This window comes from Protopterus annectens, chromosome 12.part0, assembly GCF_019279795.1.
Source record: "Protopterus annectens isolate FY-2018-M chromosome 12.part0, PAN1.0, whole genome shotgun sequence".
Lineage (NCBI taxonomy): Eukaryota > Metazoa > Chordata > Ceratodontiformes > Protopteridae > Protopterus > Protopterus annectens.
The window spans coordinates 1187091876-1187118773 of NC_056746.1; the positions used below are offsets into that span (position 1 = coordinate 1187091876).

Genomic DNA, 26898 nt, shown 5'->3' on the forward strand with positions numbered 1-26898 from the left:
GCACATCACATTATTAATGAAGCAATATATCACTGTAGCTCTGCTTCCTCTTGTACCAAGTATATTCTACCTTGTGCAATGACATCATAAGTATGCACAGACAATAGCTACTTACAGCATGCAGGGCACAGGTGTGCATAAGTAGTGTAACCATGATGTATGCCAAGCAAGACAACACAGTACAGCTTTTTTGAAGATGTGCTTGCTGTATGCAAGTGATAACCATCATCTGCTGTGTTATTGTAACTGACAACTACAATGTGTGGGTGATTAGAAAAGGAACACTAACCTTTTTTACAATTTGTCTGACTCATTCTAAGTCTTCAAAAGCTTGTTTATTTAAAAATATGAGATGACAGCATAACAATGAAGTGTCTTGCAGTGTTATTCCAAATATATGCCATAGTTACTATCCAAGTATTTGATTAAAAAAATGGCTAGTGGCATGTGTGTGTGTGTGTGTGTGTGTGTGTGTGTGTGTGCGTGTGTGTGCCTGTCTGTTACACACTGCAACAGAAGTGAGTATAAGTAGGCATTACTTGTTTTATGTATGTAATATCAATGTTAAAAAGTTCTGTCAAAATAAATTATTTAAAAGTAAAAAGGGAACACAGCACATCTAAAAAAACAGTTTATATTTAAGTGTACCATACAGAATTCCAAGGTGTATAATTAATAAATGTAGGTGTCTTATGTACCGCATAAGTTCCTTAGTGAGGAGGAGGCAATTTCTGAAGCCTACGTCTCATTTTCATTGAATAATTACAGAGAAGAAGGTAAAGTGGTTTACGCCACTTACTAATTAAAGACTCTGGCATGGTACTATATTCTGCTTAATAGTTTGATAAACAGTATACAAGACAGCCACTTTTTATTTCTGCTATTTTTTTTTTTTTTTTTTTTTTACATTTTTGTTAACCTCAGGTCCAACAGTCAGTGATGGTTACCTACAGCAAGTGGGAGTAACTGTTTATATATTCCTGAAACAACCTACACAAAAAAGTTATGCCTGCATGTTGTAAGTAACAACTGCCATACGTATTACTATATGAGTGCACAAATAGCAGCTTATGTTCACAGTATATAGCAAGTATTTTACTGAACATCGTGCTCATCCTCATATAAACAATATCACTCTGTGATGGCTGCATTCTGCAGGACACCTTCTCCTATTTAGTGGCACAGAATGGAATAAACTATTTAGCTGTGAAGGCATATTCGCTATGGGGTGCACCAGCTCTCTAAATTTAACAAAATCCTCTCTTTCTGAAGTGTGTTCCTGTTGTAATTCTAAGGACCACAATTCAGACTCTTAAAATTCTGAAACAATTACAGCACTTCTGAAAGAATATCAGATTGCAACACTCTGAAATATCAATTCGGCTAGAGTCTCAAAGTTAACAATACAGCCTGCAGGGATGTAGGGGGACATTAACTCTCAGAGAAAAGCAAGAGACTTGACCCTTACAAAAATGTTTTGACAAATGAAACAGCAAGTTTGGCATTTGCTGTTTTACTGGAAGATTCAAATTTTATTTTTCACTTCTGCAGGATTCTCAATAACAGATCTTGCACATGTAATAGAAAGTTTAAAAAGTAAGGTAATATGGTGTAAGAATCCACTGTGAAGCAGGCAACACTGCACATGCATTTGTGAGTATGTGTGCAGTACCTACTATACTGTGCAGCAACTGCTCTGCATAAAGTGGCATTGTGAGTGTAAGTAATCAGTATTTATTATAATGCTTCATTCAAGCACTTTAAAAATAATAAAAAAATGCAACACAAAATAAAACAAAACACTAGGTTGCGTGCTATAAAGTTAAACTAAAATATACAAATACATTTTAGTTAAATAAAATTTAAATTAAAATACAAAACATAGCTTAATATGTAACAGTGAGTTTTGTACTTTGCTGTTACATTTGTAGAATTGTACTTAATTTTTCAGCATTACAGGTCTTGTAATGTAGTATGTTGAGCATCAACACCCAAAACATTTTTTTTTATTAAGCACATCAAATACTTGATACTTGAAACAGCCACAAAAGCGAAGACATAATTCTTTAACTTTGACCATTCTAAGAAAATGAAAATTCATTACTTGTAAGATCTATCTAAAAGCATTCACTGACCTCAAGGAGACAAACCCAAACTGTACTGGACAGACAATTTTACTTAAATATGGAATCATACTATTATTAACCATTTTCTGCAGTAATCCTGTAGTCTGCTTTAAGCAAAAAAAAAAAAAATACAACAAAAGTTAGACATATTCTTTTTTAGGTTTCTCCTCTAATAGGTACATATACACTGAACAATATTAAGAGATGTGAAAATAACAATTTTCAATTTACTGACTGAAAAACTTTAACAAAATAGGAGGCAGTGAAGAAAAAGCTTTGCTGTACAAGCAGCTTTAGTGTTTTGCGAAGATTGAATTGCTTTATCTTTATTCCCTATAGTTCATTTTTTATTATGACTTTTTAAGACTTTACAAATTCACTGTACCACTGAAGTGATCTTTGTGCACAGCCTTGAAAAACGCCTGCAAAAGCTGACATTTTGCCACCTGTGACCCTGTCCCCCAGTTTCTGAATTACATAGAATGCACAGTATTTGATGTGCCCTTACTTACTTAACTAGGGCACTGATGCCCATGCGTTTCATACTTCTTTTAACTTTCTAGTTAAACCTGTTCTACAAATAATACAACTAACTCTTTTAAATATTCTTTTTTTTATTATTTTAGACTATATAGTTGTACCTGTGTAGCCAATGTTTTCAGTCTTTTTTTTTAAACTAAACTGGGATTTTGGATGCTTGTGCCTCAACATAAACATAATTAGTCTGATATTCACTAACATAACTTTAAACAGCCTCCCACTTTAAATAAGAGAAACTGGTTGATTACAATTATAATATCAGTACTTACTAATTATGTCTTTACAGATTCCCTTTCCCCAAAAAGCTTAAAATTAAAATAAAAGTTTTACTACTCATTTTACATAATCTCAGTGTAATTAGCCGACCAAATCATAGGCAAGAACACTGTTCTCTTGGACTGTATAAATTATTTAGCATTACAGTGAGTGTTATCCTTAACTCCCCTATTATATCACCAGATAAAATTCAAAACTAGTACTTCTAATAAAATCACTGACAATTTTTGATGCAATTTATAACAAGCTGGTGTGTTTGATAATGATTTGTCAAATTCTAACAACAAAACAAGAAAATCTTCTTATGGTATTATATTCTCAGCATTTAATTGTAGAACCTTCTCATATTTTAAAAAATAATGACTGAACAGGAAATGCAAAAAAAACTATCAAACTGTTTTCCCCACTATTAAGCCTTGCTAACAAAAAGACTTTCTTCAAAGCCATAAAATACATATAAATGCATACAATACATAATCACTTTCTGCTGATCCCTGTATGAGAATTAACCTCATATGGTGATTTTTTTCTGTAACAGCAAGTTCCACATCCTTAAATGTCCAAAGAAGCTACCTGAGCACTGTATCCTAGGTAGTGATGGTCTCTCCATGTTTTTTAAGCATGCAAAACATCTATATGTAAAGAGCTCATGTTATTAATCTGTCTTTATGTCAGAGCTTGTTTTATGAAGACTTAAAGAAATTCTTTCACAATCCCCTCTTCCTAAAGCCCTCTCTCTGAGACCACTTTCAGATTTCTATTCCATTTCATTACTTCTCTTCTTGTTTAAAATCCAGGTCAGCAACACCTGCATTTAACAGCAAAATGACAACGCCAGCATGGCTTCACCACTGCTAATACAACAACCATATGAGTGCTAACTGCTTTTAATGAAACAGATATGTGGCCTGTCTACTGATTCTGATAAATCTGTTGATGTGGTAAATCACTGACATGACAAATCATTCAGAAATTCTTAACTTTTTATACAACTGAACATAGCTGTAACTTGTGTAGTATCTATCTGCAAGTTATTTAAATAACAAATTAATCCAAGTGAAATGGGGCTGTTTGTTCTAACTATTTGCCCTTACTCTACATTAGACCATGGCTGTCCCTTCCTTCAGCCTTAAGACAGATTTTATCTGTTTCAATCCAGTCAGAGCAGTAGCCCTACTGCAGATTTTATACAGAAAGGGGCATATTTTGCTTTCTACCCACTCTAAAGCACTGTTTATTAACTCTTACATTTTCAGTAGTGTACACTTTTATAAAGAACACACAGAACACTAAGCAGCCCTACTGTACATTTTATATAGAAATGGGCATATTTTGCTATGTAGCCTCCCTAGAACATTGCTTATTATCTCTTATATTTTCAGCATCATCCACTGTAAAAAAAAAAAAAAAAAAAAAAAAAAAGGTCAACATTAAGCAGCCCTACTGTAATATTTATGTAGAAATGGGCACATTTAATTTTCTTACTTCTTTAGCAAGTTATTTATTCCTTTATTAGTCAAAATATAGTGAAAATGAAATGCTCCCTCCATGAAGGACAACACTCTTGTACAAAACAGGAGTGCCTGTGTTGAATACAAGATTACCATGTTTTTGAGACAGCTTAACTTTGCTACAAGACACAGCTACAACAGCAGTATCCTCTTACTGCTAAAACAGAATACTGCACATAAAACAACCAGTCTGCCCCTGGATGGCGATACTGAACGGGCATGCAGGACACACAAACATTCATACCCGGCACATTTTTTGTTGTTGTTGTGTCTTTCGGCTTTTCCCGGTTAGGGGTCGCCACAGCGGAACTCCGGTCCGCTAATGATTGGTAGTTGATTTTTACGTGCCGAGTTACCAGCCCTGACACACAACCTTCAACGAAGGTACGCCCCACACTACTATCTAATAATCAAATCTCCAAGGGTCTGTAGTGGGGCATCTGACTGAGCTCAAAACAGCGGTAGTAGGTGGGTTTAAATAAATGTTCAAGTATCATAAACTGAAGAATAGAGACCAGTTATGCCCTGTAGGTCTCCATTCATTGTGAGGAAGTCTAGAAAATCTACAGAATGACCACCAGAAGCACAAAATATATTGACATATCTTTCTCTTCATCCTTAAATTCAAGCTTATACTCAGCATCTAATGACCCACACACAGAAATTAAAAAACAGAAACTAACAAAGGCATTTGAGCCCTCACAGTCTGAGCCATTACCCATTATGTTTACAATAGAACAACTACAAAAAATTAAATTATGGCAACAGAACAAAAAGATAAAGGCAACTCATAATTAACAAATGATCATCAGTAAACACCTATGAACCTAATCTATTGTTAAAACCAAAATATGGCATTGACAGATTACAAAACATTCCACATGACTAATAGAATGCTTACAGAGGTATAAGATGCACATTACATCGGTCAATTACATTGTAACAACTATGACAAAATGGCAGGCCACTTTGCAAAGGCAAATTATTAACCCAGGAATAAAAGTTCAAATAGAAATAGTTCAGGGTATTTTTTTTTTTTGTCACCACTGCTGTTTTGTCCTTCCCTTAACCTCTTAGTTACTTAACAGCTGAAATTCTGGAAATCAAACGTGTTCAAAGACATCTCCAATACATATTGTGGGTGATTTAAAACTGCATATATAGTTCATCAAATGAGTATCTGAAAGCACAACTACAAAAGGTTAAAAGTTTTTCAGATGATATAAGAATGACATCTTGTCTTGATACATATGCAAAAGCAACACTTATAAAAAGGAAAGGTGGGGCACCAAAACAATATCAACCTGGGACAGAAATGTGATATAAAGAAACTTTAAGAGGAGGGGGTTTATAAATATTTGGGAAGAGATGAAAGGTTGTCAATAACGTATGAACAAATGAGAACAAAGCTTAAGACAGAATACATAAGAAGACTAAAGCTAACACTTTAAACTGCCTTTACATTTAGTCCAAGCTATGAAACAGTTTGTTCCTTCTGTTTTAACTTACACCTTTACTGTGAATGACTGGCCCTAAAAAGCATACAAAGATCGCTCCATGCTTATGAAATGATATATAAAACCCAGGTGAATACCTAGATTTTATAACCCTCTCGCTGAAGAGAGTATGGGCCTCCTCAAAACAGAGTACCTGTACAGGTCTGCAATTGTGGAGCTGCACACATTTCCCAACCTCATCAGATCCCAAATGTAGTGAAAGTTCTAAAGCATAAAGAGAAGGAATCTAAGATCACATCTTTGCTTAGATTAGCAGAAGCATTTCAGAAAGGAATGGGAATTTAAATTAAACCAGAGGTAGACGCGACTCAGACAGCAACTGAGTGCGCCAAAAAACAAAAGAAAGAATATAAAGGAAAGGACCAGAAGAAAAGGAAAGTAAACTGGGAAGCCTACAAAACTTCCAGAACCAACATGTTTCCCAAGATTTGATAAATGAATGGTTAAAGAGACCTGAATTTATACCAAAAGATGAAAAGCTAATAATGGCTGCCTAAGACAATGGGCAGCCTGATAGCACAGTGGTTAAGGCTCAAAATTATCTGGGTTCAAAACCTGGCAGGGACACAACTGGGCAGCAGCAACAGTAGCATCTGCACAGAAGAAAGGCCTGGCAATCTACTTCCGTAACCTGCTACAAAATCCCTACGGGGCCTACTCGTAGATCCGCTATGAGTTGATTTTGACTTGAAGGCCTCTAATAACAAAGACAGTGGGCTATGTACACAATGGTTTACAAAGCCTTTATCAAAGGTGGGAGAAACAGACAAAAGCAGATTACGCAGAAATGGAAACAGTTGTATATCTCACTGCTGGGTGTGATGCAGTCATGTCTAAGAGTCTGTCTACTAAAAGATACAACAATGAGGCAATACTGTTGCACTGGAGATTGCGCAAACACTACAACATAGTGAAAACATGGCCAACACAACATTATTGACAATAATGAAGTTCAGATCACATGGGATCACTCAGTGCCAACAGCTGAGAAAACAGACTCAAGAAAACCTGATACAGTGGTCCAAGAAACAAAGACGGAAGTAGCATTAATCATTGAAATTGCTACATCTAGCAATTACAGTGCCTTGTGTACTGAAACACAAAATCAGAACAATACTCAAACAGTTCCAATAACAGTAGGAATAACATGAATAATAAGAAAAATTTGACTATCTTACTTAAATATGTTACTAATACATGTAACCCACATGCATTTCAGAAGGAGGCAATTCTGGGTACATTGCAAGTGCTGAGAAGAACATTCTTGGCAAACATCAAAGACTAAAGCTATACTAATTTCATGAACTTTAATCATACCCTGACTTAGGAAAGGAGTCCATTCCCATCAAGATATTAGAAACCCAAAATAATGAAGGAATAAAAAAAGAAAAAAGAAAGGCATGCATTTGAACAGTGAAAGCCTTTGTTTATTTATTTTTAAAGAATACTGAAAATCTTTGCACTACTACCCACTGAATCTGTAATGGGACACAGAAAATCAACTCACCTGCTAACATCCCACGGATCTCATGCAGCTATCGGGAGAACTTTCGTACAGGTTTGTAAGAGGCTGGAAGAGCTAGGTAATGCACACCAGTCTTGTCTTCATCCTCCTCTAGTAAATCCTCCATTGAGCCCCACTTCTTCCTGGAGCCTGCACTCTTTGAATGATGGAAAAGCCCAGCCAACTTTCTGTTTCGTCTTTCACTGCGGGATTGCTGAAATTCTATAAAAATGGGGAAAATCGCATACAAAACATCTTACGCATAAGAGAGATTTGAAATCATTACAGCAGACTATTTTCACCAATAAAATTCTTCTGACTGCAAGTCTGCAACATTAGACCACAGACGTAAATTCAAGCAAGTGTGCTTTTGAGTGTTCAGGTAGCTGCACAGAGATAAAAAAAAAAAAGAATCATATCTGTTTTTAGGGGGGTGACTAACTTTTAGTCAAGTGAGTTATTCAGTTACACAGTGTGCATCTCAAGGCTGAGTGACTCAAAAGGATGTAGTTTCTAAGACTAATTGCCTCAGTCTACTAAGATTAAACAGAAGTACTGATTTTTGAATTGACGGCTCTAGTTCTGAATCTCACAATTATAAGCACTACATGATTATGCCACAGTACAGGTAGTTTCTCAAAGATTCAATTCCTCACAGTCTTTTAAAACTATTTGCCAATACGTTTTATGAAAATTCAAAAATACAACACTAGGATATTTGCAATGAATCAGAATGGACTAATTAGAACTGTTTTACAGGTACCGATTAAACATTCATTTGAGTTTACCTAACTTGGCTTGGTAAAAACTGGTACAAAGGGATAGAGGTTTACACAATAAACTTGCGTGCACTGAGATCTACTAGAAGTATTAATGTCAACCAAAATTAAACTGACATCTTAAGCTGATTAATATCAGCAGAGCTATATAAAAAAATTTGCCAGTGCAATTCCTTGATTTCCAAAAAAATATTCAAGTCACCCCATCTGTCACTTTGTTCAACACAATCAAGATAATAAACACAAACTTGTTAAAATCGACATTATTGTGAGTATACAGGCTTACACAGGTAATCCAGTTCATGATGCCTACGTGTCTAGTGGAGTCCCCCAGAGCTCAGCGCTATGACCACTTTTATTTGGTCTCCATTTCTGGGCTATAACTACAAGTTAAGAAATATGGTAAGAAAAATTAATTTGAAGATGGCAAACAAGGAAACATTGCTACCTCTACAAGGGATGTAAAAATATTGCAATACTGGTAGCAAATAACGTAATCCTCACCACAATCAGATATAGAATATTCATACTTGGTAAAATATAACATTAAGACATTATTGGGGGGGGGGGGGCAAACTTAAGGCTCTTAGAGAAATCAAAGCTCTAGGAAATCACTGTGGGTGATAGAGTTATACCCAATGCGGCACAACCAAAGTCAAAACAACCACCTCTGTAGCACATCACTGTCACACCCAGTCAATCAATTCAATGGTGCATGGTTTGATGCCCTCAGCCTCGAATGCCTAACTGTATGACTTTGAGCAAGTCACTTAACCAGATACCACTCCGGTGCTCTACCCTGAAAAACAATTACAAAATAAAATAAAATCACAGGATGTCACTGCCGCATTACATACCCAATTGACTATGCCAGTTGTGAAGGTTGCCAGCCTAGCTGGATAGGATTTTGTAGATAATTTGTCATTTGTAAGTATTAATGTAAGCCACATGCTTGTTATCTTAAATGTAAGAAAATTATGGTAAATGTTGAACTTCAAAAATGTAACCACATTGCACTCTGCTGGAGGAAAGCTGATAAGTCAAGCATTGTATAATTGTTTAATCTCAAAATTTGGAGCTGAGATGTCTAAATGAAGGAATTCTTCCCATTGTTTTGAGACCAGAGTTAATGGCTAGAATTTACATGTATAATGTCTTTTATTGCTCTGGCTTCCTGACCAGTTGCAAGATCAAAAGGGCTGTTAAACACAGAGTTTCTGTTAGCCTGGGAAATGGATAATAATAATGTAATCTGAAATGAGTCAGTGGTACTGTGTTATCAATTTAAGGACAGAGAGAGAGAGAGAAAGAAGAGCATTTTGCATTTGGCTTCAGAACTGACCACTCAACAGCACTTGCTTTGCTCTGTCTGTATATAGGTAGGATCTTAGACTTTAGTGTTTCTCTTAAGAAATGGATAGAAAATACTAAGTTTAGACTAGCTGTTTTCTATATTTATGTCAGAAATATTCTACTGTATTATTTTAAGCATTTTCTTGTGATCTCTGAACTCCTGACTAGCACTGTGTAGTAAGAAGTATTGTCTTGTATTCTTATTATTTATTATTAAATGTTTTAAACCTTTCAACTGTGGCTGTTTTATGTAGAGATAATGTAAGCTCTAGAGTACATTGCATATATATAGTGATACTGTCCAAGCCACTACAAATAAGCCTTGCTGTTCATCACACTTACCATTTGGATAATAATATTGCACAGTAATAATTGGATACCCTTTGATAAGGGCCATATTAGTAGCTGATATTAGTGGTTGGTGGCAAGTGGTACTACCGTACAGTCTGGGTAGAAGGGGCATAGCTGGAGAACCTGTGCCAGCCTTCCCCAGGAGTGTCTGTGTGTTTGTATATAACTCATATCTCAAAGTCTATGTGTGTCAGCTACTTCAGAAGGGACACGAGAGGGTGCTGGAGGTTTTAGCTTGACCACTAGGCTGAGATCTGGACCCTACAGCGGTGCCAGTGGGGAGTCTTATTACGGACCTGCAGAGAAAGGGAGAAACCAACCCCAGACTGACTGTGATCTCTGTGTGCTCTTAAGGGAAACTGTACTTTACTGTGTGTGTATTTGTTATCCTCCCCAATGTGGATGCACCTCACTGGTGTTAGCGGTGAGGATTGAGGCTCTTTGATTGCTGGGCCAGTGCACGGGCGTCACATATTAATTTATCCCCCTCCCACTCCAGAGAACCCAAGATAGTTTTTCAAGTGACCCTTGAGAAACATTGCTTGAGAGGGTTAGGTCTATCTGAGTATACCTTACCCCATTCCCTGTCTTGAGAGCCCATCTGCATTGGCATTGCTAATCCCAGTGTGGTGCTGCATTGACATATAAGCTTGCAAACCTAGGCTCCATCTTAGCAACTTGGCATTTTGCTGCCTGGCTCTGTGTACCATGTTAGGGGATTGTGTTCTTTAACTACAGTGAATTTTCTGCCATACAGATAAGGCTGAAGTTTCTGCAGTGCCCACACTATGGCTAGACATTCCTTTTCTACAGCTGCATAGCATTTCTTCCTGGGTTGGAGCCTACGACTGAGATAAACTACTGGGTGCTCTTCTCCCTCGGAAGAAATCTGGCTAAGAATAGCCCCCACCTTATAGTTTGAAGCATCCACCTACACAGCAAATTCTTTACTATAATCTGGACTGGCTAACACAGGGGGTCCTCCCAAAGCTTCTTTAAGCTTCTGGAATGCCAGCTCACATGCTGGGATCCACATTACCTTATCTGGCCTGTTTTTCCTTGTCAGGTCTGTGAGGGGAGCAGCTATGGTACTATAACTGGGGATGAACTTTCTGTCGTACCCTGCTGTCCCTAAGAATGCCATCATCTGCTTTTTGGTAACAGGTGCAGGCCATGCAACGGCTTCCACTATGGCAGGTTCTGGCCTGATCTTACAACTCCCCACTATATGTCCCAAGTAGGAGACCTCTGCCATACCCACCTGACATCTGCTCGGCTTAATGGTCAACTCTGCCCAGCACCTCCCTGACATGTTGAAGGTGCTCCTGCCAGGAATGGCTGCAGATGGCAATATCATCTAGATAATCAAGGGCAAACCTCCTGCTCCTGCTAGGATGTGATCTACCAGTCTCTGGAAAGTCACTGGGGCATTTTTCATCCCAAAGGGAATCTTTGTGATCTCATACAAGCCAAAAGGAGTCACAAAGGCTGACTTCTCTTTAGCACTGGGAGTCTAGGGCACCTGCCAGTAATCCTTGGTAAGATCAATGGTTGTAAGATACTTAGCCCCACCCAGCTGCTCTAGGGCCCTAGGCATGGGGTAAGCATCTGACTCTGTGTGACTATTTAATTTCTTGTAGTCCACACAGAACCTGGTGCAGCCATCCTTCTTTGGCACCAACACCACTGGGGAGGCCCAGGGACTGATGGACTCTTGAATTACCCCAAGTTCCAACATTTCCTGTATCTCTTCCCTCAGAGTCTGTCTGACTCTCTCTCAGGCACCCTATAAGGGGCCTGCCTAATATGCCTTTGGGATCCTGTATCCACCTGGTGCTGCACCAGGTGGGTGCACCCTGATTTCCCAGTGAACATATCCTCAAACTCCTGTAACACTGCACGGACTTCTCGAACTTGGGTAGGAGATAGCTGCTGGGACATTGCTACCCCTTCCACTGAGGTGTCAGTCTGAGCCTCACTGAGGAGATCAGTCACCAGATCTCTCTCTGACTCCTCCCGCAAGCCACTGCAAATACGCAGCACAAGGGCCTCCCTATCATGGTAAGGTTTCATCATGTTAACATGGTACAACATGTGCCTTTGCCTCCTGCCTAGCAGTTCCACTATGTTGTTAACATCGCTTACCTTTCTTACCACCTTGTAGGGTCCCTCCCCAAGCTGCTTGCAAATTGCTGTGTTTGGCAGGAATGAGAACCATTACCTGCTGCCCTACAGCATACCACACCTTTTTCTGTTGTTGGGCTTCTATCAGGTTCTCCTGGGCCAAACCCATGAGTTCCCTGAGCTTTGTCCTGAGGTTTAGGACATATGCCACAACAGACTCCTTGTGAGGGTCATACTCACCTTCCCACTCATCACACATTAAATCTAGAGGTCCCCTCACCCTATGCCCATACAACTCAAAGGGTGAAAAACCTGTGGATTCCTGCGGAACCTCACTGTAAGCAAACAGCAGATGGGGCAAATATTTGTCTCACTCCCTCTTAAACTGGTCTGCAAATCCCAGTAGCATGGACTTGAGTGTAGAGTTTAATCGCTCAACAAGACCATTATTCTGGGGATGGTAGGGGGTGGTCTTCAGCTTCACCCCACAATACTTCCACAGACAAGTCAGCAGGTCTGACATGAAATTAGCACCTCTATCAGTCAGTATTCCATTTGGGAAACCTACCCTGCTAAAAATCTCTAACAAAGCATTTGCCACCTTTTCTGCCTCAATAGAGGACAAAGCCACTGCCTCAGGGTATCTTGTAGCATAATCTACTACCACTAGGATATACTTTTTCCCTGTGGAACTTGGGGTACTCAGAGGCCCTACAATGTCCATAGCTACCCTCTGAAATGGCTCCTCAATCACAAGCAAAGCCATCAAAGGATATCTCACCTTGTCTCCTGCCTTGACTACCTTTTGGCACTGCTTACAGGTCCTGCAGTACCCGGTTACATCTCTGGAAATTCCAGGCAAAGTTCTGCATAATACGTCACTTTTTATGTTTTAAGCCCATATGACCTGCAAAGGGAATATTATGGGCTATGGCTAGAAATGCCAGATGGTAGGCTCTAGGCACTATTAACTGCTGTATTCTCTCACCTTCTAGCCCTCCTTCAGGGGTCCACTCTCTGTACAGTAACCCTTTGTCCCAGTATGCAGATTCCCCCTTCCCTTGAGAATCAGGTCCCTCACTAGCTACATCTCTCAGGCCTTGCAGTATAGGGTCTGAGAGGTGAGCCTGTTTCAACTCTCTCTTTGTAACCCTCCCCAGCTCCTCTTCCATAGGAAGTCTGGTACCCTCTGACAGTGGTGCTTCACTGTCAGCCTGGGTACTACTACTCACCTCTACCCTTGCAGTCCCTCTGTCCAAGGGAACATTAGTACCCACAAGCAGCTGTGCCTCACCTTCAGTCTCACTGCTACAGGGTATCTCCCTCCCCGAAGTAACCACGTCATCAGTCCTGGCTGCAAGTACGCAGTCTGTCTGGGTCTCCCCCAGGCTACCAGACCCGCATGCTTGTCTCCTAGCCTGACTGCGTGTAACTGTATAAGCAAATGGTACTACCTCATCAGAATCCTTCCCTATCTGGACATCTGCAGGACGGTAGTTCGGTACCCCTGTTGTCTCAAGACAACCTACTATTGGCATTTTGTCTTTCCCACTTGCTGGCTCCCTCACTTTTTGTTCCCTACCTTGCCTCAGTGGACATATGTTGCCACATGGCCTCCACTGGTTGCATTCAAAACTTTTAACCTTAGGTCCTGGACGTGTACCTGGACTAGTGGCTTCCCATGCTATTGGCAGATTCTGTTGGGACAGTCTGGGCTGCCCACCATGGGTTCCTTTAGATCCATGACCAGTACTTGGGGCCCCTTTCCTGTGCAGGGATGCCCTACTTGCTAGGTATAGGTCTCCCTTCTTCCCCAACTCCTCTGAAGTAGCACATTGTCTATCAGCTAACCAGTCCTCATGTCCTCAGACAAAGTGCTAAGGGCTTGTTCCCTCACCAAAAGGTATGCTAGCCCTTCAAAAGTGGTGAACTGACATCCACTCACCCACCTATGAAAATAAGTGCTGAGTTCAGCAACATATTCACACACACTTTCATCTGCCTTGGGTCTATGCTCACAAAACTTTTTCCTAAAAGTTTCAGGTATTAGCTTAAAAAATTCTAATGAAATTCTTTACAGCATTATAGTTAAAACAGTCAACGTTAGACATTTTTGGACAAAATAGTTATAGGTTTACCATGGAGTAAGGGGGCCAGGAACCGTACCCAGAGCCTTTGGTCAACATCAAAATTATCCCCCTCTATAAACTGCAGAAGAAATTTACTGAGTTTTTGTGCTTCTGGGGTCCAGTTACTCCCTTCCGCATTACCTCCATGACTCTGGCGAAGAGTCAGCATCTCCTTTTCATGCTGCCTCTGCAGCTCCTTTTCCACAGCTTCCATTTCCAAACGCCTGGCCTCCAACTCAAGTCTCTTTAGCTCCAGATGAATTTTTAAGTCCTCTGCACAAAGGTTGAGCTGTCCATTCCCCGAGTGTTGTACATCTCCACGGCCAGTCTGATTGTCCTCCCTGTTGCTGTTTTCTGATGCAGCTGTGACCAAATCTGCAATCATGTCTGCCTTAGTCAGGTTTTCCTGCACCAGTCCCTTAGCCTGGCACATCTCAGCCAACTGGCTCCTTGTCAGCTTCCCATACTCCTCTGCTGACATGCTTGCCTGCTCTCCCGACTAACTAAGCTCACAAATGAAATAAAACAATTGTGATCTGAACTCTGAATATTCACTGCATGGCTCACAGAGTACAAAAACACCTTCAGTGATCACTGTACACAAGCTACAGGAATTCACTATCCACACCACTACAAGCCAATTAGTATGTGCCAACCAATTAATATGTGGTGTGGATATCCCACCACTGCAAAACAATTAATACGCGACGCCCGTGCACTGGCCCAGCAATCAAGGAGCCTCAATCCTCACCACTAACGCCACTGAGGGGTGTCCACATTGGGGAGGATAACAAAATACACACACAGTAAAGTACAATTTCCTTTAAGACCGCAAACAGATCACAGTCAGTCTGGGACTTGTTTCTCCCTTTCTCTCCAGATCCCCAATAAGACTCCCCACGGGCACCGCTATAGGGTCCAGATCTCAGCCTAGTGGTCAAGCAAAAACCTCCAGCACCCTCTCTGTCCAACCAGTGCTTCGTGTCCCTGCCCAAGTAGCTGACACACACACACTTTTGAGATATGAGTTATATACAAAAACATAGACACTCCTGGGGAAGGCTGGCACAGGTTCTCCAGCTATGCCCCTTCTACTCAGACTATACGGTAGTACCACCTGCCACCAACCACTAATATCAGCTACTAATAAAGCCCTTATCAAATGGTGTCCAATTATTACTGTGCAACATTATTATCCAAATGGTGTGACGAACAGCAAGGCTTATTTGGAGTGGCTTGGACAGTATCATTATATACATGCAATATACTCTAGAGCTTAAATTATCTCTACATAAAACAGCCACAGTTAAAAGGTTTAAAACAGTTAATAATAAATAATAAGAACACAAGACAATACTTCTTAATACACAGTGCTAGTCAAGAGTTCAGAGATCACAGGAAAATGCTTAAAATAATACAGTAGAAGAGTTCTGACATAACTATAGAACACAGCTAGTGTAAACTTACTATTTTCTATCTATTTCTTAAGAGAAACACTAAAGTCTAAGATCCTACTTACATACAGACAGAGCAAAGCAAGTGCTGGTAAGTGGTCAGTTCTGAAGACAAATGCAAAATGCTCGGATTCTTTCTCTCTCCATCCTTAAATTGATCATTATTCTCTGTTTCCCAGGCAAACAGAAATTCAGTGTTTAACATCCCTTTTGATCTTGCAGCTGGTCAGGAAGCCAGAGCAATAAAAGACATTATATATGTAAATTCTAGCCATTATCTCTGGTCTCAAAACAATAGGAAGAATTCCTTCATTCAGACATCTTGGCTCCGAGTTTTGAGATCAAACAATTATACAATGCTTGACTTATCAGCTTTGCTCCAGCAGAGTGCAATGTGGTTACATTTTTGAAGTTAAACATTTACCATAATTTTCTTACATTTAAGAGAACAAGCATGTGGCTTACATTAATATTTACAAATGACAGAATTATCTACAAATTCCTATCTAGCTAGTCTGGCAGCCTTCACACCGGTAATTGAATATAATGTTGTATTCTTACTTATTTTTTGCTCATAGCACAATACTATCAAGCCTCTACTTAACCTTATGGCCCAATTTGTTCCCTTACTTAGTGATCAAAGACACACTGTCAGCAATGCCAAGATAATCCATCATCTTTGTGGTTTAGATTTTGTGTGTGTCCTATTCGCTACCCTACCTCATGCCTGGTACACAACTGAGTTGGTGACTAGCTATGGCTGCTGCTGAAACATCAAGTGGGTTTCTACATATTTTCCTGGCAGGGTGGAAGCCTGAAGTCTCTACTGTAGGTCAAAATGCTGCAAAAACAAACAAGCAAACAAACAAACAAACTTCCCTTCCTCAAGGCTCACTAATCCTGCATAATGACCCTCCAGACTGCCATGACCCTCCCCCCCGATCAGCAGATAGCACACTTGCCTTTAGTACTGGAAGATCAGAAGGCTGTGGGTTTTATTTCCTTATCAGGTAGCTGAAATAATTGTCCAGTACTGACACTGCAGTACAACATAGAAGGGGAGATGCACTCCTAAGTGTGCCATCCTTTGGATGAGACATTAAACCAGTTGAGTTGGTGGCATCTCAGGTGGACTGTCTAAAAAAACACCAGCTATACTCTGTGGCATATCGTCTACTCAGAGGTGATCTCTGCTTAATATACAAGGCCATGTCAAACCCTGAGCTGTTGGACATGCTCTACTTAAAGAAATCCCAATCCCTCAGAGCCACATGCTCCAGGGATCTAAACCTTGTCATCACAATGAACAAAACATGCTGGAGGGATAGGTTCCTGACCCAGAGACACCCCATACTCTGGAATAGACTGCCCATACATGTCAAGCAGAGCACCTCCTTGGCCCTCTTCAAAAGGAACCTTGACGATTGGATGAGAGACAGGAAATTCACCCCAAGGATCATGTGAGTTGCCTTGCTAGACAGGGGTCCGGGGAAGTAAATATTGTGGGAAGAAATATCCATGGAATTGTTATGGCTAGGCTTGTATAGGCCCTAGGGCCAATAGCCTAGTACCAACCTATGAACCTATATAAAAAAATCCCTTAATACTTACCAAAAAGTACACCAACCCTTTATTTACATACAATTTACATATTCATATATACATTTCTTGAAAACAAAGAGCTCTTGCAAAAATTAAGTATTTTAAAATTTTGTACTTCACCAACTCATCACAATCTTGCCCTACTCTTTTCAATAACCACATATGATTTTTCTTAGAACATCTGACAAACCTCCACTTTTTAATAAATAAAATCTCATTTGTTGCTACATTCCAAATAATCTGTATTATACCATCTTATTAGCCAAGTTTTCAATATATTCTCTGTTTTTAAGCTTGTAAAAACAAAAGACCATATGTATATTTACAAATCTTCAGGTTTAGTTATGTCTTCTTAAATAATGTAGTATACATCTTAAGCCACAACCTCTTGACTCCTTCACTTCTTCTTCTTCTTTCGGCTTTTCCCGGTTAGGGGTCGCCACAGTGGATCACCTTGTCCGCTCATGATTGGCAGTGGAGTTTTACGGTGTCGAGTTGCCAGCCCGGCGCCCAACCTTCCACAGAAGGCACACACACCTAGGGCCAATTTAGAGTGTCCAATCCACCTGCAGCATGTCTTTGGGATGTGGGAGGAAACCGGAGCACCCGGAGGAAACCCACGCGACCACAGGGAGAACATGCAGACTCCGCACAGAAGGCACCCCAGCCAAGGATCGAACTGGAGAACCTCTTGCTGTGAGGTGGCAATGCTAACCACTGCACCATGAATCATTCACAAGTCAGAAAAATATGTTCAGTTGTTTCCACTTGCTCATAAAACATGTATAACCTTTCTGTCTGTGCTTTAAAGAGCATACTACCCTTCAATGTTAGTTTATTAATTGACAATCTTCATAAAAACATTGACACATTACAACAGATTGCAAAGTATTCTCCTCCTAAGAGCTTCAATAATCTACATACTTAAACCTTCCCTAGGGTTCACATAACATTCTTTCCAAATTTTATCATACCATTCCCTTTAATTTTTGTCTATTTTCTATGCCCAATTTCCATATTTTTTCCTCTTTATTTAGTTCCAAACATAAATTCCCCAATAAATTCTTCAAACTAATCAACATTTCTTTCCTTCATTATCCATTATCTTCTTTTTATTATATCATCTGCATATAAGAAAACAGAAACATCCAATCTGCCCTGTGTCTGATACACTCCATACATCATGTACTGTGTATTCACTTGCTATACCATTCATATGTAAATAATGATGCTTGTAGGGGATCCCTCCCTGCTCCTCTGATATATTTATTTTATTTACTTTTATTTTATTTATTTAACATTTGTTTACCAGGAAAGTCCGACTTGGAACAAAGCCAATTTTCAGCGGAGGCCCGGGGATAAATGCTCCAGACACATGTTTTTGTAATGTGGGAGGAAATCAGAGTACCCAGAGAAAACCCACACGAATGCAGGGAGGACATGCAGACTCCACACAGAAGGCGCTCCAGCCAAGAACTGTACTGGAGAACCTCTTGCTGAGAGGCGACAATGCTACCACTGCACCATCCATATACACATTTACTAAACCACCGATTTACAAAACTTCCAACATTACCATTTCCATCTGTAGATTTAAAGGCTTGCGTAATTCTTCCCTTAATTCCATAATGCTCTATTATGTTCCATAAATACTCATGGTCTACTTTATCAAATGTCTTACTTACACCATTCTATTTCTTAGTTATCTGATCCACTACTTCTCTAATTAAAACCAATAATGCCTTAACTTTCTTTTTGTATATTCCATAAAGTACTCGTGTAATTACTTATTTTATACCTTTCTCAAATCTTAGCTGCATAATTTCCATGAAAACCTTATAAGCTGTATTATTTAACATGAAAGGTTGCCAATTCTTAATCTCTTGTTCGTGTTTTTCTTCTACGTGAATTGTATCATCCCTTCACATATTGCTTCTTTGAAAACAACACATCACTAAGCCATTAATTTAACACATCTGCAAAAACATTATTTTGCTACACATCCAATCCTTTATATGCCTCATACCCAATAACATCTACAACTGATACCTACATATACTTTTCTGACAACACTAACTCTTTGATTATATGGGATTTAAAGATTTAGAAGTAGATCCCTATATATCTATCCAGTACCTTCTCAAATACTTTGTATTATTGATTTCTAAATCATACATCTCTTTCTTGATTATATGGGATTTAGAGCTTTAGAAGTAGATCCCTATATATCTATCCAGTACCTTCTCAAAATACTTTGTATTATTGATTTCTAAATCATACATCTCTTTCTTGATTATATGGGATTTAGAGTTTTAGAAGTAGATCCCTATATATATATCCAGTACCTTCTCAAAATACTTTGTATTATTGATTTCTAAATCATACATCTCTTTCTGTAAGTTAATATACTCTCCTTTTTCTTTTCCTTTCCAACTGCAAAACTGCTTTTGTATACTTTTCTTTTAAAGCAACGGACCACTATTTCCATGATCTATAAAAGTCAATAATGGTTATAATGTACACAACTGCTGTTTTTCCTTCACTAACTTTTCCTATTCAAAAATTGTATTACAAACCTTTAATGTCTTTACTTTCCATAACATTTTCATATTCCAAAACTTCCATTAAAACTACTACTTGACATTTATTCAAGTTTTTGAAGTTGTGTAAACATTCCCTTACTTTATTGCCGTGTTTAATATTTAAGGATGAATTTTAATGAACACATACATTTTTAATGTGCATGAGCAATATGATGCTTTTAAACTGAAGGTTATGTCATCTCTATGAACTTATTTAAATAAACTAATAGGAATGGTTACTGACAAAGTTTTAGACCTGATTAAGGGCATGTGAAAACCTGTTAAGTGTTTTTGATATTAGTAACCAAAGTCCAAAATAGCACCCAGGAAGGAGAAACAGCAGTCCATGACCAAATAGTGAAAAACACTTCTTTGATATATAAAACACATAAATGCTTAACTTAAATCACAGGGTTTTCATCCTCAATACAAAGACTTCATCAGATGCAATGTATCCCATACTACCTTTCTTTTACAATCCCATCAATTATCTAATTAAAACCATTCCAAACATCAATTTGTCCTTAAACTACTAAAAAAATAAATAAATACATACTTTAATAGCATTTATGATTAAATACTTACAATAAGTTTAAAAGTTTTTATAAACCAGTGTAAGTAAATCATATTATGTACAAACCAGGTCTTTACAGCCATTAAAAAATATTGGTGAATTGGCCAGGAATCAAACCCAGGCCTGGCTCCCAGGTGGTAGGCGAGAATTCTACTACTAAACCACTTGTTTTATTAATTCTTCTACAAACCATAAATATACAATTAATAAAATGTATATGACTTTCGTTGATTATGGGTTGATGAAAAGGTGTTCGCCGGAATAACATTTCAGCGACCTAATACAGACCCAGTGGTTTGCAAGATAGTGCTTGTAATTCAGAAATCTGTCTAGCAGATGTAATTACAACAAGAAAAAATGTTCTTCAATGAAAGATACTTGAAATCTACTGAAGCTGTTGGTTTGAAGGGTTTTTTGGGTTAAGACTTGAAGCATGACAGTGATGTTCCATGGGGGTGGGGGGTCTGATTATGAAAGCACCCATGAGGAAAGCTTTGGAGATTTTATAGGAGGGTATAGAAGAGTCATTATGTCCAAGTGAAAATTTGATATGGCTGCCATTTGTACATTGACAGTCAAGAAACAAGACCCTTTCTGAAAAAAATTTGATAGGAAATCTAAAATCAATGGAAGAGGAGCAGAAATGGTTCATAGATTAATAGTAGGCTAACTGCCCCTGTGGGCCATTTTAAACCTAGCCAATTATCCCATGTGAGAATCAAACCCTGCACCTTGTGCCTGTAGGGTAAGCACCTTAGCCATTACGCCAACCCTTTTCTAATCTTCTCGAAGAAGCCCAAACAGAAAAGCTTTGCCATTTGCTTTGATAAATCTTTTTTTGCAGAATGTTTTTGAGATTCAGAAATAATATGGAACACTGAAGAGGAAAGCCTGGCATCTCTGGCTATTGTAAGAATTTGAGGAACTATGCAGTCAGTTTTACGGCTTCTAGATATGTTAGAGGCAGTCTGTATGGGTGACTCAGTAGATCTGGACTGGGATCCAACACCCAAGGAGAATGTATCAAATAAGGCCAACTGAAGGGGAACCCTTACAAGGCCCAAACAAAACAATGACAATCACTAAGGTCTTGAACCTTCTGGATTTCTGAATACATTTTGTAAAAAGTGGAATCGGGGGAAACACATACAGGAGACCAGAGGGCCAACTGTGAACAAGAGCATCCCTCAGTGAAAATCCCTGTGGAGGGATTAGGGCAAAGTATGTGCTGCACTTATTGTTCAGGTATTCACAGCAAGCTTGGACTCAGTGTTTGAAAATGTTTGTTGCCACTGTCTGGTTGAGGGGCCACTCGCAAGGCAATAAAACCAACCTGCTCAAACTTGTCGGCTAGCATCTTTGATGTCCTCAGGATGTGCACTACTATCACAAAATGACAGGAAGATATTGCCCACTGCCACACTCTCATGGCCTCCAAACAAAGTGGATATGATTACATTTCCCCTTGTTTGTTGGTGTACCAGACCACTGCCATGCTATCTGTCTGGATGGAAATCACACCCTTGTGGAGGATGTCTTGAAAAGCCAGCAATGCTAGCAGGACAGCTCTCATCTCCAATACACTGATGTGAAGGTTGGGCGCTAGATGTGAGCATGAACCTTGAACTGTATCCCCCCCCCCCCCTCTAAATGTCCTCCCCACCTCAGAAGGGAAGTGTCTATGGTTACTGTGGTCCAGGGAGTTGCTGGACAAAAGGGTATTCCCTCCATTACTGATATGCAGGTTATCCACTTTTGATTTGATCTCTGCAAACTTGTGTGAGATGAATTTTGGCATGGAAGGGATGTAGACTTTGTGACCACTGGACTGAGAGAGACCACTGTAATGCTCTCATGTGGTATCTCTCCAGGGGAACTAATGTGGTGGTAGAGGTCATCAAACCTAACAGATGAGGAATTAAACTTGCTTGTGGAATTACCTGAGAGACCACTATTCATAAGGATAGCACTCTGGCATCTGGAAGCTTGGAAATTTGAAGAATTGTGTTAATGTGACATCCTATAAACTCTATTTGTTGCATAGGACACAGGCTTTTTTATTGGCTGTGACCCCAGCAGCTCTGTTAAGGCAGAGTGGTAGTTCCTGCTGTTGTAACAGCAGACCCCATGATGTAGTAGTAAGAAGCCAACCATCTAGGTACAAGAAGACCTGGAGCCCATGCAGTCAAAGATGAGCTACTACCATTGTGAACACCGAAGGGGCTGTGAGGAGACAGGAGGACAGTGCTCAGAACTGAAAGTAATGGCCTCCCAGCCAGAAACATAGAAATCTCCTGGATCATCTCTGTATCTTTATGTGATAGAAGGAATTCTGGATATCTGTAGCACGCATCCAATCATCCTTCCTCAAGATGGACTGTACCATGACCGTTTGAGATGGCTGAGGTCCAAAATCAGCCTGAGGTCTCCTGTCTTTTTTCAATACTAAAGAAAACCTGGAATAGACTCTGGATCCTAAATGGTCTTGGGAGACCCATTGGATGACTCTTTTCTAGCAACTTTGAGACCTCTGTTGCTGTAGATTCCAACTGACTGGGTGGAATATCAGGAATCTTTAACTTCTTTGGAGGGTATGAAAAAGGAATGGTATAGCCACTGATGACCATCCTTAGCACCCAGGAATCTAATGTAAAGTTTTGCCAGGCTTGTGGGTGCAAGGATAAGTGCTCCCTGACTGCCTCCAGAGTGCAGCAGCCGGGTAACCCTTCAGGCGTGCTGATAGGGTTTTCTGTTGAAAGGACTGCAAAAATAAAAGTTATCTGTTCACCATAGCTATGCATCTGTTTTGTCCATTTTTAATCTTCCTTAACTGATAGGTCTTTGATCCAACCTTGGATCTGGCTCAGCCGCAACTGCTTAGACTCTTGGATCCAGCTCTCAATCTCCAACCATTACTCATAATGCCCCAGTATCTTACAATACTTCAGATCAAGTTTGCCTGCTCGAAATACAAACAGCCCACCTCAGACCAACATGGAAGGAAAGCTGAGAGGAAAGAACTGGGGCTCAAACATGGAACAGAGATTAAATATCTCCTGACAGGCCACTCCAGGTGAAGAAAAAAGGGGGTTGGGAGGGCGGGAAGTTGAGAAAGAATGAAAATGGACAATACAGATGAATAGTTATGGTGTGTACATAACTTATATATCTGATGTTGCCATTTTCATTCATTCCTCAACTGACAGGACAGAGTCCTGAGCTACGTGAACCAAAAGCAGCACTGTTTCTGGAGATCAAATCCAATTTGTAATGAGCAATAAAAGTATACGCATTAGACCAAGTGGCTGCCACACAAACATCATCAATTGAGGCTCTGAACCAAAAAGCAGATGAGGCAGCCATGGATCTGTTAGAATGTGCTTTAGGAGGTCTAGGCAAAGAAAGATCTTGTTGACTGTAAATGAATGAGATGCAATCTGTTTGCCACTTTGCTAAAGTAACTTTAGAGACTGGTTTAACAAGATTACTGGAGGAAAACAAGATAAATAACTGATTTGATTTTCTGAAGTCTTTTGTCCTATGGAATGTATGATTAAAAATGAAGGAAAACGAAGTTATGTACTCACCATAACGTTCCATCTGAGTTGGTAACTTCATTTGTCTGCAACCTGTGGGTATCGGATCCGATTCGGATTTGAGCCGGCAGCTTTCCAAGCTTACAGATCCGAGCTCCAAGCTCCTCCCCCTTACCCATAATACCCTGCTACCTCCTTGTAACCCTCAGATCGAGTTTGTCAGAGAAGGCCATAGAAAGTTTGTATAACCTAGTAACCCTTATCACTTTGCAACGGTGATGACTGAACAAGGTATACACAGGCTCGTAACTAGCAAACCATAGGTCCGGGGGAAGGAGGGAGGGTTGGTTGCAGACAGATGAAGTTACCTACTCAGATGGAACGTTATGGTGAGTACATAACTTCTTTATCTGAAGCAGTTAACTTAATTTTGTCTACAACCTGTGGGATAGAGTCCCCAGCTAACAGTAACTTGGGAGGCCCTTATGGAAGGATATTCCGGAGCACTGCAGAGCCAAAAGAAGCGCGTCCTCTGGATATGAGATCCAATTTATAGTGTGAAATGAAGGTATGTGAAGAAGCCCAAGTTGCTGCTGCACAAATGTCATCTAACGAGACCCGTGAAAAAAATGCCACAGAGGTAGCCATAGATCGTGTAGAGTGGGCTCGCACGTGTAGGGGCTCAGGACGACCAGAACTTTTGTAAGCGAGGAGAATACATTGGGAGATCCACCTTGCTAATGTAACTTTAGTGACTGGCTTTCCAAAACGTGATTTTGCAAAGGACACAAAAAGTTTATCAGACTTTCTGATATCTGCTGTTCTGTTCAGGTAGAAACGTAGTTGTCTGTGAACATCTAAACAATGGAGTCTGTACTCTCCTTTATTCTGAAAAGTTGGAAAGAAGACCGGTAGATTGATAGAATGATTGATATTGGCCTCTGAGGATACTTTAGGCAGGAAGAAGGGATTGGTCCTGAGAGAGACCCTGTCCTTATGAAAAATGATACATGGAGGTTCACACACACAGCGTGAAGCTCCGAAATTCTCCTGGTGGAAGTAATGGCAATCAAGAAGATTGTCTTCCAAGATACATACTTTAATTCCACTGTGGCCACCGGTTCAAATGGGGGCCCAGTTAAAGCTTGAAGAACTATGGTAAGATCCCATGGAGGTACTGCATTTCTGATCGGGGGTCGTAACAAGAAGGCTCCTTTCATGAATGATTTATAGATCTTGGATGAAGCCAGGGGTCCTGAATTGTTACCTATGTGATAGTGGGAGATAGCTGCCAGGTGGACTTTAATAGTGGACGCACTAGCTCCCTGCTGAAAAATATGTGAAAAAGTCAAGGACTGCTGGGACGGGGGCCGTGAAAGGATCTAGATTCATCATCTCTGCCCAGAGGGAAAAACGTTTCCATTTACTCTTGTAGATCTTTCTGGTGGATGGTTTGTGCGCGGCCAATAGGATGGCCTTAACAGAGGAGGATAATCCGGGAGTCCTAGCCATTAGAGGAACTGGATCAACCAAGCTGAGAGCTTGAGATGATCCAGGTCGGGGGTCTTGAGCCCCAGTGGATGGGAAATCAGATCCGGACTGGGATCTAGGATCCAGGGAGGATGTACTAGATGAGACCGTAAGTAAGGGAACCAGGTCTGGTGAGGCCAGAATGGGGCTATGAGGATAACTCTGCTCCCCAACCGACGAGCTTTCTGTAGGAACTTTGTTATCAAGGGAAGAGGGGGATAAGCATAGAGAAGACCGGATGGCCAAGCATTAACTAGAGCGTCTCTGGGGGCTTCCCCTGGTAGGGGAATCAGAGCGAAGAACTTGCTGCACTTTGTGTTTGAAGGCGAAGCGAAGAGATCGCAGCAAGGTTGTCCCCAGGCGAGGAATATCTGGTTCGCGACTGTTGAGTTCAGAGACCACTCGTAAGGTGAGAGAATTGTTCGACTCAACCTGTCTGCCAAGATGTTTGACCGACCCGGACTGTGCGTTGCTATGAGAAAGCAGTTGGTGGAGATCGCCCATTCCCACACTCTCATGGCCTCCCTGCAAAGAGGATAGGATCTGGTTCCCCCCTGTTTGTTTATGTACCAGACTACAGACATGTTGTCCGATTGAATTGCAATCGTACCCAGAGGAAGAAGGTGATGGAGAGCCTGCAACACTAAAAGCACTGCCCTCATCTCCAGTACACTGATATGCAGTGAAGTCTCTGTGGGAGTCCACGTGCCTTGGACGGATCTGCCCCTGTAATGCCCCCCACCCAAGGAAAGATGTGTCCGTGGTCACCGTGACTTGTGGGGGAGGTAGGACGAAAGGACGTCCTTCCCAAAGGTCTTTGGAATTAAGCCACCAGAGAAGCGACTCCTTGCACACCCTGCTGAGAGGAATAGGGGTAGATAGGGGTTGAAAAAGAATAGACCACTGCACTTGAAGAGTCCATTGAAGGATTCTCATTTTCAGATGGGCGAACGGGGATAGAGTGATGGCAGTCGCCATGGATCCCAGGGCCCTCAGGACCAATATGTCGGGTGGCACAGGAGACTGTAAGAGGTCCAAGATTTGGAGGCAAAGATTGCGTAGCCTGTCGGTTGTCAAGAAAATTCTGGACTGTGTCGTGTCTATCCTGGCCCCTATGAAATCCAAGATTTGAGTGGGTTGCAGAGATGATTTCCTGAGGCTGATTGAGATCCCTAGTTGGTGAGCTAGTTGTAACAGGTAATCTCTGTTTGAGCAAAGTTGATGCCTGGTGGGGGCGGTAAGGAGTAAGTCGTCCAGGTATGGAAAGACCTGTATGCCCTGAAGTCTCAGGTGGGCCGCTACTACTGCCATGACCTTGGTAAACACCCTGGGGGCTGTGGTGAGATCAAAGGGTAGGACCCTGAACTGGTAATGACTGGTTCCTAGCCGAAAGCGGAGAAACCTCCTGCA

The 26898-nt window shown here is 40.4% G+C and overlaps 1 protein-coding gene across 4 annotated transcripts in view; it reads right to left on the reverse strand.

Annotated features, from left to right (window-relative positions):
• LOC122817080 (ankyrin repeat domain-containing protein SOWAHC-like) overlaps positions 1–26898 on the reverse strand; it is an 877444-nt gene that overhangs the window by 22936 nt on the left and 827610 nt on the right. For all 4 annotated transcript variants that reach the window (XM_044090234.1, XM_044090232.1, XM_044090233.1 and 1 more), the window contains one exon: positions 7478–7696. In XM_044090234.1, the coding sequence (XP_043946169.1) occupies positions 7506–7696 (191 nt within the window). In that variant the 3' untranslated portion in view covers positions 7478–7505. The remainder of the gene's footprint in view (positions 1–7477; positions 7697–26898) is intronic.